Genomic DNA, 15,719 nt, shown 5'->3' on the forward strand with positions numbered 1-15,719 from the left:
GGCCACTTGTGCACCGCCCTATGGGACTCCCGATCACGGCCGGTTGTGATACAGCCTGGAATCGAACCAGGGTCTTCAGTGACACCTTGCGCACTGAGATGCAGTGCCTTGCGCCACTCGGTAGCCCCCTATTTAAGTGAGATTTGAGCTAAATATTCAAACAGACCATTTATGAATTGATAAATGACTTTTCTGAATGTCTGAATTCTAAATGAACGTACTCCGAAGCCACTAATGTAGACCAGAGAGGATTGGATAGATGGATGGAAGCAATATGGTGACATTTCCCACCTAGCCAATCAGAAATTAAGCTATTTAGCTATTTAGCTATTACAATAAAGAGTATAGCTACTTATCCAATCCTCTCAGATCTAGTGTGTCTATCAGGAGTGGTGGCTAGGGGGGGATTTGGCATTCGACAATTGGCATAGTTGATTTGGCATTCAGAAACCGTTTGGGAGCCACATGATTAATTGATTGACTGAATGTATTTGATAATTAATAAGTAGAAGGCTGCCCCAGCCGGAGACATCATCACATGATAACATACTGGACTGTGGGTGTTTCAACCAAACCTCAGAAGACTGTAGGCCTAAAATAGCAACATAATTTACATTTTTAAATCATTTTGCTCCCTTATCGATTCAATCTTAAAAATCAATTTCAAAATGTAATCCAGTCCAGTTAATTGAGTCCGATTAAGTGGTCCTCATAGAACTTCTTACACAAATAATTGCAAGGAAAGAAAAGGCTTTATAGCCATTAAGGGGAACTCATTACCTGCCACTGTTAAATTGTAAATGAAACGTTTAAGAACAAGTGGACCTGACTCCAGTTGAGATAAGGGATTCATATCAAATGGCACCCTATTGCCTATTTAGTGCACCTCTTTGAACCAGGGTCCATAGGGAACCATTTGGGACACAATCGGTAAAAGAAATCAGTAGTCGGAGCATGCATGTTACAAAAGTAGTCACTATGTAGGGAATGGGGTGCCATTTGGGAGGCAGACAGAGTGATATAAAGTAGTAGTAGGAGAAGGAGCTCATTAGTGTAGAGGGAATATTTGTTCAGCGTGCGGTGATGTGACGTTGGCTCGGTGCCACTTGGATCAGCGGCTAAATAAGAAACCAGGAGTTGAATTATGAAGAAGGACAGATCTCAGAGGAGTCTGGGAATAGTATGTTGTTCCCTCTATTATTACCTGTCTGGATCGTCTACCAAAGGTATACCTGTCCATTGTGGTCACATACTAGCCTTTTTATATACCGTGTTGACATGCACCAGTAAAGGTATACCTGTCCATTGTGGTCACATACTAGCCTTTTTATATACCGTGTTGACATGCACCAGTAAAGGTATACCTGTCCATTGTGGTCACATACTAGCCTTTTTATATACCGTGTTGACATGCACCAGTAAAGGTATGGCCCATTACAATGACATAGTCAGGTAATGTATGTATAGATTCAGGATTGTCTTTGAGAGATCAGAGGAGACAGAGCACAGATTGCAGGTACTCTCAGATCTGAAAAACATGTAGCCCAAACATTGTGAATGTGGAGCAGGAATAGTGTACTGGACCAGTCCAGGCTAGTCTTGTTCACACCCCTCAGGTACTCCTCTCTCCAATAACTCAAAAACAAACTACAGTACAGAACTTTAAAACAGTCGCTTAGATAATATTAGTTTATGTCTCAGTTATAAACAGTCACAGGAAATATTAACGCCATAACAATGTACTCCTCACCGGTCCTGGTGGTCCTCTTAGGCCCTCTTCCCCCTGATAAGAGAATACACAGAGAACATAGAGATGTGAAACTGTACAGACATGCTTAAAAACCTCAGGATGATATTGATCTATTCTTTAGGAAGAATCTAGAAGCCCTGGTTTACAGCGGATAGTGAAATCTCCCCCACCACCGAAGCTGTTGTAACATCTGCTCCTACCTCCTCTCTCATTGATTCAGTCATCACCAACAGTAGCATTCATTCAAACACTATTTACATCTACTTAATGACAACCGGTTTCAGTTGATTGGGTTAGGGGGGTTGGTACACTGATATACTGTAGTGGGTTAAACAAGGACGCCTCAGGGATGGAAGAACAGAAGGTGATTCACATTGTGTGTGTGTGTGTGTGACAATTAACAATGATGAAATATCGTTATAAGAGAGTTAATTTGCAACCAGATTTAGACTTAAATGAATGCAGGAAAGATAAATAGATCAGGGGGAATCAGTCTGGAGCTCTCACACACACGCACACGCACACACACACACACACACACACACACACACACACACACACACACACACACACACACACACACACACACACACACACACACACACACACACCATGTGATGTGACTCACCTTTTGTCCTTTCATCCCAGAGGCCCCGTCTCCACCTGGCTGACCCTGAGGGAGAAGGCCAAAGGTGAAAGGTTAGAGTTCACAGTTAATGACAGCCACTTTAAATGTCACCACAATAATGTGTTGGAAGGGTGTGTTACATACCGGATCTCCTTGATCTCCTTTGTCTCCTGGGACGCCAGAGTCACCCTTCACCCCCTGGATGAGAACAGATAGTGAGAGTGAGAGTGAGAGTTAGAGTGAGAGAGAGAGAGATAGAGGAGAGAGAGAGAGAGAGAGAGAGAGAGAGAGAGAGAGAGAGAGAGAGGAGAGAGTGAGTGAGTGAGAGAGAGAGAGGAGAGAGAGAGGAGAGAGTGAGTGAGAGAGAGAGAGGAGAGAGAGAGAGATAGAGGATGTATGTGAACAAGACAAGTACAACATGATTGACAGCAGAGAGACGAGACGAGAGTGTTGTGTGTGTGACTGTGTATGTGTGTCTGCGTGTGAGTGTGAACATGTCCTAAGGATCGTACAGTACATGCTTATAACCAGCAACACATCATGTTGTCTGTATCATTGTAGATGCTGCGTCTGTGGGTCTACTGAGAGAATGAAGCCCTGTTGCACTGCAGCAGTTTTCCACACTGAGCCAACCAGGTCCTGATCTAATCATTCTCCTCTCCACCAATAGATGGCACTTGATGACAACAGATCAAGTCTTCAGCTCTCGTCTTTTATACAGCAGTCTTTTCTCTCTCCAATGTGTGGATAAGGACTGTACAGTCTGCCAATACCACCCAGTGAGTGTGAGTGGACTCAGGCTTATTCACAAGGCACAGAAATGATGGGTGGGCGTCTGCTCTCTTCAGAGATCCTTTATATCTGTAAAATAGGGACCTTGTAGCAGTAAGGACAGGAAATCAGCAGAAGGCAAGGGAAGTTAAAGTGCTCAACTCCACTGTGTCTGCCTCCCAGATGGGCAAAGAACCTTGGCGTGACCCTGGACAACAACCTGTCCTTCTCTGAAAACATCAACGCAGTGACTCGCTCCTGCAGGTTTATGCTCTGCAACATCCATAGAGTATGACCTCACACAGGAAGGTCCTGAATTAGGATCTTGTCCTAATTCATTCACTTGTCCTAATTCAGGCACTTGTCCTAATTCAGGCACTTGTCCTAATTCATACAATTGTCCTAATTCAGACACTTGTCCTAATTCATACACTTGTCCTAATTCAGACACTTGTCCTAATTCAGACACTTGTCCTAATTGAGGCATCACCCATCTAGACTACTGCTACTCTCTGTTGGCTGAGCTCCATCAAACCCCTGCAACTTATACAACAACTTGAAGTATGGTTCATTATTGTTTTATTCTATATATTTGAGTAGGAACATTGTTTAATTAGCTCACCTGCTACAACAAAATATATGGGCATCTTCTCAAGACAGCCTGTGGTAGCTCCCCCAAACCCACACCTTGTTGAGAGAGATAACAGCCTGCCACACAGCAACAGCCACACACATAGAATTGAGTGCATCCCAAATGGCACCCTGTTTCCTATGGGCCCGGGTGAAAAGAAGTGCACTATATAGGGGATAGGGTGCCATTTGGGATGCAGAATTTTCTGTCCCCAAAACGAGCAGCTCCATTTGGACTGGGGCTGTGTGAAATGTAACTGTCTACGGATTCCCAGACTCCCTTTTCACTTTCAACAACACTTCACCTGTTTTCTTCACCCCTCTTTTTTCCCCCAGCATAGAGTCTTCTGGACCAATCAGGGCAACTTTGAACCTTTTGATGGTTAGCGTGTGTGTGTGTGTGTGTGTGTGTGTGTGTGTGTGTGTGTGTGTGTGTGTGTGTGTGTGTGTGTGTGTGTGTGTGTGTGTGTGTGTGTGTGTGTGTGTGTGTGTGTGTGTGTGTGTGTGTGTGTGTCTCTCTCTGTGTCTCTGTGTCTCTCTGTGTCTCTCTGTGTCTCTCTGTGTCTCTCTGTGTGTCTCTGTGTGTCTCTGTGTGTCTCTGTGTGTCTCTCTGTGTCTCTCTGTGTCTCTCTGTGTCTCTCTGTGTCTGTCTCGGTCTCGGTCTCGGTCTCTGTGTCTGTCTCTCTGTGTCTCTGTGTCTCGGTCTCGGTCTCGGTCTCTCTCCCAAATGGTGCTTTTAACAACAGTCATTATGATGCTGCGGTCTTTTAATGTGATCTAGTCACTGATTGGTTGGGAGGGTTATGAGCTAACAAAACAAGCAGACGATTGCCATACATGAACAGATAGACTGGCCTATTCATATAATAGAGGGGAGAAGCCTCTGTGGATACATTTATTGTGAACATTAATTGACTTGTGAATAGTTTATACTGTATGAATGTTATTAATGCAAAATAAAATTAACATATAACCTCACCATATATTTTATCGATTCAGGCCTCTCTTGTAAAATAGATTTGATCTCAATGAGAATAACTTCTATAAAAAAAGGTTACATGGCAATACGAAGGTGTTGTTTTACTGCCACAGCAGTCGTAACCACCCGTAAGGCCTTGTCCCAGGATACCTGTGTTTGATGTCTCTTCACATAGTGCTAAATGAACAGTAAAGTGGAGCCCAGCGGTGCACAAGGCAGGGAGGGGACCAGCACAACTGGAGACTACTGTCTAGGTGTTGCTCTGAGGTGCTACATGATGACTTTGAGCTAATCATTAAACAGCAATTAAATATCTCTCCCTCCTTCTCTCCCTCTCCTTCTTCTCTCTCTACCTCTCTCTCTCTCTCTCTCCCTCCTTCTCTCTCTACCTCTCTCTCTCCCTCCTTCTCCCTCTATCTCTCTCCCTCTCTCCCTCTCCTTCTTCTCTCTCTACCTCTCTCTCTCTCTCCCTCTCCTTCTTCTCTCTCTACCTGTATCTCTCCTCCCTCTGCCTCTAGCATCTGCAGTGCTCAGTCTGCCCCTGTTTGTCTGTCTGTCAGTGGGAGAGAGATGCTGTTATGGAGATGTGATTCATGGAGTACTCTGCCTAGCCCCTCACACTGTGCCCCCCCCCACACACACACACACACACACACACACACACACACTGAGCATGCCGCCACACACACAAACTGAGCACGCTACAGACTTCACTAAGGGAGAGGGAGAGAGGACTCCAATCACAGAGAGACATATGTTAGGCAAGCTACAATTTAGAGAAGCAGAACTCTCATCTTTCTGTCTAGAGCTCTAGGAGTGAAAGGAGGGAGGGAGTGAGTCAGTGAGTGGTGTTGAGTGTTGTTCACAATGAAGCTACCTTATTATCAGATAGGGCTATTACCTTTTACCTTACTATCAGATAGGACTATTACCTTCTGGCTGTGTGTCAATCTTACTGCATGTGTGTCAACCCTACTGGAAGTGTGTCAACCCTCCTGGATGTGTGTCAAACCTACTGGATGTGTGTCAACCCTACTGGATGTGTGTCAACCCTACTGGATGTGTGTCAAGCCTACTGGATGTGTGTCAACCCTACTGGATGTGTGTCAACCCTACTGGATGTGTGTCAACCCTACTAGATGTGTGTCAGTCCTACTGGATGTGTGTCAACCCTACTGGATGTGTGTCAACCCTACTGGATGTGTGTCAACCCTACTGGATGTGTGTCAACCCTACTGGATGTGTGTCAACCCTACTGGATGTATGTATATCCTACTAGATGTGTGTCAGTCATACTAGATGTGTGTCAGTCCTACTGGATGTGTGTCAGTCCTACTAGATGTGTGTCAGTCCTACTAGATGTGTGTCAGTCCTACTAGATGTGTGTCAGTCCTACTAGATGTGTGTCAACCCTACTGGATGTGTGTCTATCCTACTAGATGTGTGTCAACCCTACTGGATGTGTGTCAACCCTACTGGATGTGTGTCAGTCCTACTGGATGTGTGTCAGTCCTACTGGATGTGTGTCCATCCTACTGGGTGTGTCCATCCTACTGGATGTGTGGCAGTCCTACTGGATGTGTGTCAGTCTTACTGGATGTGTGTCCATCCTACTGGATGTGTGTCCATCCTACTAGATGTGTGTCCATCCTACTGGATGTGTGTCCATCCTACTAGATGTGTGTCCATCCTACTGGATGTGTGTCCATCCTACTAGATGTGTGTCCATCCTACTGGATGTGTGTCCATCCTACTAGATGTGTGTCCATCCTACAGGATGTATGTCTATCCTACTAGATGTGTGTCCATCCTACTGGATGTGTGTCCATCCTACTAGATGTGTGTCCATCCTACTGGATGTATGTCTATCCTACTAGATGTGTGTCCATCCTACAGGATGTATGTCTATCCTACTAGATGTGTGTCCATCCTACTGGATGTGTGTCCATCCTACTAGATGTGTGTCCATCCTACTGGATGTATGTCTATCCTACTAGATGTGTGTCCATCCTACAGGATGTGTGTCTAGCCTACTGGATGTGTGTCCATCCTACTGGATGTGTGTCTAGCCTACTGGATGTGTGTCCATCCTACTAGATGTGTGTCCATCCTACAGGATGTGTGTCTAGCCTACTGGATGTGTGTCCATCCTACTGGATGTGTGTCTAGCCTACTGGATGTGTGTCTAGCCTACTGGATGTGTGTCAGCCCTACGGGATGTGTGAGGGAGAGAACACACCTACTGGATGTGTGTAAGTGTGTCAAGCCCTACTGGATGTGTTTCAACCCTACTGGATGTGTGTCCATCCTACTGGATGTGTGTAAGTGTGTCAAGTCCTACTGGATGTGTTTCAAGCCTACTGGATGTATGTCTATCCTACTGGATGTGTGTCAACCCTACTGGATGTGTGTCCATCCTACTGGATGTGTGTAAGTGTGTCAAGTCCTACTGGATGTGTTTCAAGCCTACTGGATGTATGTCTATCCTACTGGATGTGTGTAAGTGTGTCAAGTCCTACTGGATGTGTTTCAAGCCTACTGGATGTATGTCTATCCTACTGGATGTGTGTCAACCCTACCGGATGTGTGTCCATCCTACTAGATGTGTGTCAGTCCTACTGGATGTATGTCTATCCTACTGGATGTGTGTCCATCCTACAGGATGTGTGTCTAGCCTACTGGGTGTGTGTTCAGTCCTACTGGGTGTGTGTCAGTGTGTCTAACCTACTGTATGCACACACACACACACACACACACACACACACACACACACACACACACACACACACACACACACACACACACACACACACACACACACACACACACACACACACACACACACACACACACACACACACACACACACACACACTATCCCTGGTGCCTTCAGACACAACACTACCCCTGGTGCCTTCAGACACAACACTATCCCTGGTGCCTTCAGACACAACACTATCCCTGGTGCCTTCAGACACAACACTATCCCTGGTGCCTTCAGACACAACACTATCCCTGGTCCCTTCAGACACAACACTATCCCTGGTCCCTTCAGACACCCTGCCACAACACTATCCCTGGTGCCTTCAGACACCCTGCCACAACACTATCCCTGGTGCCTTCAGGCACCCTGCCACAACACTATCCCTGGTGCCTTCAGACACAACACTATCCCTGGTGCCTTCAGACACAACACTATCCCTGGTGCCTTCAGACACAACACTATCCCTGGTGCCTTCAGACACCCTGCCACAACACTATCCCTGGTGCCTTCAGACACAACACTATCCCTGGTGCCTTCAGACACAACACTATCCCTGGTGCCTTCAGACACAACACTATCCCTGGTGCCTTCAGACACAACACTATCCCTGGTCCCTTCAGACACAACACTATCCCTGGTCCCTTCAGACACAACACTATCCCTGGTGCCTTCAGACACCCTGCCACAACACTATCCCTGGTGCCTTCAGGCACCCTGCCACAACACTATCCCTGGTGCCTTCAGACACAACACTATCCCTGGTGCCTTCAGACACAACACTATCCCTGGTGCCTTCAGACACAACACTATCCCTGGTGCCTTCAGACACCCTGCCACAACACTATCCCTGGTGCCTTCAGACACAACACTATCCCTGGTGCCTTCAGACACCCTGCCACAACACTATCCCTGGTGCCTTCAGACACCCTGCCACAACACTATCCCTGGTGCCTTCAGACACAACACTATCCCTGGTGCCTTCAGACACAACACTATCCCTGGTGCCTTCAGACACAACACTATCCCTGGTGCCTTCAGGCACAACACTATCCCTGGTGCCTTCAGACACAACACTATCCCTGGTGCCTTCAGGCACCCTGCCACAACACTATCCCTGGTGCCTTCAGACACAACACTATCCCTGGTGCCTTCAGGCACCCTGCCACAACACTATCCCTGGTGCCTTCAGACACAACACTATCCCTGGTGCCTTCAGACACAACACTATCCCTGGTGCCTTCAGGCACCCTGCCACAACACTATCCCTGGTGCCTTCAGATACAACACTATCCCTGGTGCCTTCAGACACCCTGCCACAACACTATCCCTGGTGCCTTCAGACACAACACTATCCCTGGTGCCTTCAGACACAACACTATCCCTGGTGCCTTCAGACACAACACTATCCCTGGTGCCTTCAGACACAACACTATCCCTGGTGCCTTCAGACACCCTGCCACAACACTATCCCTGGTGCCTTCAGACACAACACTATCCCTGGTGCCTTCAGACACAACACTATCCCTGGTGCCTTCAGACACAACACTATACCTGGTGCCTTCAGACACAACACTATACCTGGTGCCTTCAGACTCAACACTATCCCTGGTGCCTTCAGACACCCTGCCACAACACTATCCCTGGTGCCTTCAGACACAACACTATCCCTGGTGCCTTCAGACACAACACTATCCCTGGTGCCTTCAGGCACAACACTATCCCTGGGTGCCTTCAGCGTGACAGAATGGTGTTAAATGTTTAATTCAACAGAAACGGTACTGAACGACCCATTGAAGAACGGTGTGATTATGGTGGCCCACAGGGAGATTGTATGGTGTGTGCTGCGGTTGGAGAATTTTCCATGAAGTCCACCAATTTTCCTTGCTAATAAAATTGCAACCATTCCGGTACCATCCCACTATTCCCATTCAAACCGGGAATGGTATTTAAAAGTATACACACCCCTACGTATGTATGTGGACAGTGAAGCTAATATTTTAAATACGGCTTTATACTCCAACATTTTGGATTTGAGATCAAGTCTGTCTGAGGCACACAGTACCGTCAACCTAGAGCTGTAGAGAGAAGCAGAGAGAAATGGTTCTCTGTCCAGGAGCAACACAATACAAGTTTGTCCAGCCAGCTGGTCAGCCACCATTCTCTTTTCTCAGGGCACAGGAGCCATTAAAAACCTTCTAGCCGAGGCCAACATCAATATCAACACAGACCACTGGACCAATACAACATGATCGACGCAGCCGCTACGTTCAAGAGGTTGTCCCACTGCCTCCGACTGTCCCGGTACACAACAGTTTCATTCCCGGTATGGTCACCAGAACAAGTGGGGTGGTGTGTTTGTTTCTGGGGCAGTAGGAGGGCCTCATTCTCGCACTCTCTCACTCTCTCACATGCCTCGTGGTTAGCTACAACACCCGGGGGTTCCATGAAAATGACTGCAGGCCTTTTGCTAAAGCACTGTAGGTAATGGCCATCTGTCTGTGATGAGAAGGAGCACTGAGTCACACTGAGAGACAAGCAACAGGAGGTAGAGGAAGAGAGGCAGGAGGGAGGCTGTCTGTGTGTCTGTGACTGTGTGCGTGTGCGCGCGTGTTTGTGTGTCCGTGAGGGTGTGCATGTAAGTGTCAGTGAGGGCGTTATTTAATATGCACAGCACCGCTATTGGTTGAGAGGCGCCAGTCCTCCCTGTCGCCATAGTCACTCACAAATCATGTTGAAACAGTAGTCCCAAATGACACCCTATCTCCTATAAAGTGCACTACATCACATGACAGGGTTACTCTCAGGACACTGAGGCTAGCTGGTTCATCACATGACATGGGTACTAGCAGGACACTGAGGCTTGCTGGTACATCACATGACATGGGTACTAGCAGGACACTGAGGCTAGCTGGTACATCACATGACATGGGTACTATCAGGACACTGAGGCAAGCTGGTACATCACATGACAGGGGTACTATCAGGACACTGAGGCAAGCTGGTACATCACATGACAGGGGTACTATCAGGACACTGAGGCTAGCTGGTACATCACATGACATGGACACTATCAGGACACTGAGGCAAGCTGGTACATCACATGACAGGGGTACTATCAGGACACTGACATTTAGAAATGTCACACTCACACCTCCTCTTTCTCTTCCTCTTCCTCCTTGTCCTCCCTTTTTCCTACGATGTTGTGTCCTATAACTATGTGGGTACGTCTGATATTGCACATTACATGGGCTCTGGTCCAAAGTAGTGCACTAAATAAGCAATAGGGTGCCGTTTGTGAGGCCTAATGAGTTATTAAGGTGTCAGAGAGTACAGGAAGAAATGTGGGAGAAGCGTAACGGTCAGCAGCTGAAGTGATGCTAAAGATAATTGAACCCATTGAGCATGGCGGTGACAGTGACGGAAGATGAGCACCATCTTTCTGTCTATCTGCTTCCAATTCTCATTATCACAACTTTAATCAGAGTCAGTGCATGAAAATCATTGAATGGGTAAAATAACAGAATAATTCCATATCAACAAAGTCCAGTTGGTTACTAGAAGGCAGCAGGAAGCAGTAGTGTGTAAATTAGAAATGTTCATTAGGGCAGCTGTAGCAAAACATTTTACAACGTTTTAACAGGAAACATTCAAACAAGGGATTCTTATTCGAAGGCGCTGCGTAGTCTGCGTAAAAAGTTTTTTTACGAACGAATTTCCTAAAATGTTTAAATATGGTTGTACATCAGCAGTGTTCCACTTTTTATGTTAGTCACTGACATTCACTCAATTAACACATCAGCTAACATTTTATAGATCGCTAGTCAAGTTGGTCTAGTCAGCAGTGTTGGGGAGTAGTGAACTACATTTAGTTCAACTAGTAATGTAATTACATTTTGCAGTAGCTTGGTGGTAGTTGAACTATATCATACCTTGGTAGTGTTTTCAGTAGTTCATTACGTTTTTCCCTTGTAGTAGTGTAGCTAACTCCTAGAACGAAATAATACTGTTTTTTGGTCAAATAAAATATGGGTGAAGTAAGTAAGAACGTCCTTTCTTTTTCGGTATCAGACCTGCCATATTTTCACTTTTTGTGTTTAATAGGCTAAATTACACATTCCGTTAACATCTAACTCCAGAGTGATCTGTTCTGGCCATTTGTAGTCTATGACATTTCAGTGTTAGATGATAATTCTTCACGGAGTAGTTTGAATGTAGTGAACTACTATTTTTCTAAGTAACTTTAGTTTAGTAAACACATTTTTTTCATAAGGGTAGCTTTAGTTTAGTAAACTATATTTTTCATAAGGGTAGCTTTAGTTATGTAAACTATATTTTTCATAAGGGTAGCTTTAGTTTAGTAAACTATATTTTTCATAAGGGTAGCTTTAGTTTAGTAAACTATATTTTTCATAAGGGTAGCTTTAGTTTAGCTCAGATTCTTCCAATATGAAGTAATTGGTAGCTTGGTAAACTATATTTTCAGAGTAGCTTCCCCTTCACTGCTAGGCAGCTACCAAATGACCGACCGGGCACACATGGCATGTGCCCAGGGCCCCTATTGATTTGGTTAGTCACTCACTCAGATATCATTAACATGGCATACTGTAAGTCATGGCAAAATGTGTAGAATTGCAGGAAATTAGCTTTAAAACGGCAACATTTTCTCAACAACCACAATGTGTAGAATTCCAGAAAAGTACATTTAACACTGCAACAAAAAAATATCCACTGCCAAGAAGGGGGACACTAAAATGTTTTGCCCAGCGAGGTGGGAGGGAACCCCAACCAAATATTGCTTAGGGTCACCTAGGAAAAGTTCAGATAGTACTAGATAGTACCTCCCAAATGTAGATACTGTAGGCTCACTCTGTTTTATAGAGTTTTCTTCTGTTTTATACCGTCTGGACACAACCCTTCTATAGATGTAGATACTGTAGGCTCTCTCTGTTTTATAGAGTTGTCTTCTGTTTTATACCGTCTGGACACAACCCTTCTATAGATATATGTTGAGTTTTGTGTTTAGCTGATCACACGCACCCAGTCTCTGTGATTGATTAACAGGCCTGCAGAGAAAACTATGGTTGAGTTCCTGCTGACTACATTGCAGACACATGCCAGATCTTATAACACCTGGATAGATATTTAATATCAGCTAACCACATCATATGATATACAGTAGCAATCTGGTGATTATTTAACATCAGATAACCACATCATATGATATACAGTAGCAATCTGGTGATTATTTAACATCAGATAACCACATCATATGATATACAGCAGCAATCTGGTGATTATTTAACATCAGATAACCACATCATATGATATACAGCAGCAATCTGGTGATTATTTAACATCAGATAACCCCATCAGATGATATACAGTAGCAATCTGGTGATTATTTAACATCAGATAACCACACCATATGATATACAGTAGCAATCTGGTGATTATTTAACATCAGATAACCACATCATATGATATACAGTAGCAATCTGATGATTATTTAACATCAGATAACCACATCATATGATATACAGTAGCAATCTGGTGATTATTTAACATCAGATAACCACATCAGATGATATACAGTAGCAATCTGGTGTATATTTAACATCAGATAACCACATCAGATGATATACAGTAGCAATCTGATGATTATTTAACATCAGATAACCACATCAGATGATATACAGTAGCAATCTGGTGAATATTATTTATCGGTGGTGACAGTGTTTCCTATCCTCAGTGCAGTGGGCAGCTGGGAGGAGGTGCTCTTATTCTCCATGGACTTTTTAGTGTCCCTAAACCTTTTGGAATTACAGTGCTACAGGATGCAAATTTCTGTTTGAAAAAGCTAGCCTTAGCTTTCCTAACTGGCTGTGTATATTGGTTCCTAACTTCCCTGAAAAGTTGTATATCGCGTACTGCTAATGCAGTAAGCCACAGAATGTTTTGTGCTAGTCAAGGGGAGTCAAGTTTGGGGTGAACCAAGGGCTATAAGTTTTTTAAAAATTGAATGGGGCATGCTTATTTAAGATGGCGAGGAAAGCACTTTTAAAGAGCAACCAGGCACCTTCTACTGACAGGATGAGGTCAATATCCTTCCTGGATACCTGGGCCAGGTCGATTAGAAAGGCCTGCTCGCTGAAGTGTTTTACGGAGTGTTTGACAGTGATGAGGGGTGGTCGTTTCACCGCGGACCCATTACATACGCAGGCAATGAGGCAGTGATCGCTGAGATCCTGGTTGAAGACAGCAGAGGTGTATTTAGAGGGCTAGTTGGTCAGGATGATATCTATGAGGGTGCCCATGGTTACGGATTTAGGGTTGTACCTGGTAGGTTCCTTGATAATTTGTGTGAGATTGAGGGCATCTAGCTTAGATTGTAGGACGGCCGGGATGTTAAGCATATCCCAGTTTAGGTCACCTAACAGTACGAACTCTGAAGATAGATGGGGGGCAATCAATTCACATATGGTGTCCAGGGCACAGCTGGGGGCTGAGGTGATCTATAACAAGCTGCAATGGTGAGAGACTTATTTCTGGAGAGGTGGATTTTTAAAAGTAGAAGCTCGAATTATTTGGGCACAGACCTGGATAGTATGATAGAACTCTGCAGGCTATCTCTGAGGTAGATTGCAACTCCGCCCCCTTTGGCAGTTCTATCTTGTCGGAAAATGTTGTAGTTGGGGATGGAGATTTCAGAATTTTTGGTGGCCTTCCTAAGCCAGGATTCAGACATGGCTAGGACATCAGGGTTGACGGAGTGAATAAAACAAACTTCGGGAGGAGGATTCCGATGTTAACATGCATGAAACCAAGGCTTTTACGGTTACAGAAGTCAACAAATGAGAGCGCCTGGGGCCTGGGAATAGGTGTGGTGCTGGGGCCTATAAGGTCTGGGTTAACTTCTACATCACCAGAGGAACAGAGGAGGAGTAGGACAAGGGTACGGCTAAAGGCTATATGAAATGGTCGTCTAGTGCGTTGGGAACAGAGAATAAAAGGAGCAGATATCTGGGCGTGGTGGAATAGATTCAGGGCATAATGTACAGACAAGGGTACGATGTGAGTACAGTGGAGGTTAACCTAGGCATTGAGTGACGATGAGAGCGGTAGTGTCTCTGGAGGCACCAGTTAAGCCAGGTGACTCTTAGGGTGACAGTGATGGTTCTTAGGGTGACAGTGATAATTTCTTAGGTGATAATGATGGTTCAGGCTCATTTTCTCAGTGTTCAGTAATACCTTAGGCCGGCGATAGTGCTGCGTCAATAGTATTGAATACCCTGATAGTCCGGCATGCCTCTGAGAGATGAGTCTCAATTAGGACGACTGTGGATCTCTGCTATAGATGAGTCTCAATTAGGACGACTGTGGATCTCTCCTACAGATGAAGGAGACCTGAATATATTTGGGTCTTTGTGAGATACATGCAGGTGAGAGTTAAAGAGAGCTCCTGATTGAATGATTGATCTTTCGACATGAGGCAGCAGTGTGTGTTTAGTGGGAGTAAACATTGATTGACAGGCATGTGCAGTATGTAAACCATACAGGAGGACTGTCTGCAAGTAAGCATTTAACTGGATGATGTATACCATGCGTATTCCATACAACTTCAAACTGAAACTGTCTGTGACAGTGGCAGACAGAAGGAAGGAAGACATAAAGGTAGGAAGGAATGCAGCAGCTGCATCAGTACTTACAGGTAGGCCTCTGGGTCCAGGTTCCCCCATCTTCCCTCGACGACCCTGTAACACACAGAGAGAAGAGAGGAAGTGAGACACTTGTCAGATGGAGAACATCAACTAGAAGTTCGCACAAGTGTCAGCTGGGCTGGGCTGGGCTGGGTCGAGAGAGAGCGAGAGCGAGAGAGAGAGAGAGAGAGAGAGAGAGAGAGAGAGAGAGAGAGAGAGAGAGAGAGAGAGAGAGAGAGAGAGAGAGAGAGAGAGAGAGAATGACACGGAGCAACAAGTTCCCACCAGTGGCATCTGGGTCTACTACACATTGCCAACAGTCAGGCTAGGGGGCTAGCCAGCTAGCTACTCCTGTCTGTGTGAGTCCCAAATTGACCCCTATTCCTTATATAGTGCACTACATAGTGCACTATAGTGCACTAAAGCCCTAATTAGGGAAAAGGCTGCCGTTTGGGACACATCCTGCCTGTCTGTAAGGCACAGTAGTTAATTAGCTTTAA

General features: G+C 45.3%; 1 protein-coding gene across 1 annotated transcript in view; it reads right to left on the reverse strand.

The window, feature by feature from the left end:
• LOC139562527 (collagen alpha-1(XIX) chain-like) overlaps positions 1 to 15,719 on the reverse strand; it is a 241,821-nt gene that overhangs the window by 85,365 nt on the left and 140,737 nt on the right. Inside the window, exons 19-22 of the mRNA XM_071380275.1 lie at positions 15,229 to 15,273; positions 2,523 to 2,576; positions 2,379 to 2,423; positions 1,751 to 1,783 (exon numbers count right to left, since the gene is read on the reverse strand). Of these exons, the coding sequence (XP_071236376.1) occupies positions 1,751 to 1,783; positions 2,379 to 2,423; positions 2,523 to 2,576; positions 15,229 to 15,273 (177 nt within the window). The remainder of the gene's footprint in view (positions 1 to 1,750; positions 1,784 to 2,378; positions 2,424 to 2,522; positions 2,577 to 15,228; positions 15,274 to 15,719) is intronic.

Source organism: Salvelinus alpinus, chromosome 32 (genome assembly GCF_045679555.1).
Source record: "Salvelinus alpinus chromosome 32, SLU_Salpinus.1, whole genome shotgun sequence".
Classification (NCBI taxonomy): domain Eukaryota; kingdom Metazoa; phylum Chordata; class Actinopteri; order Salmoniformes; family Salmonidae; genus Salvelinus; species Salvelinus alpinus.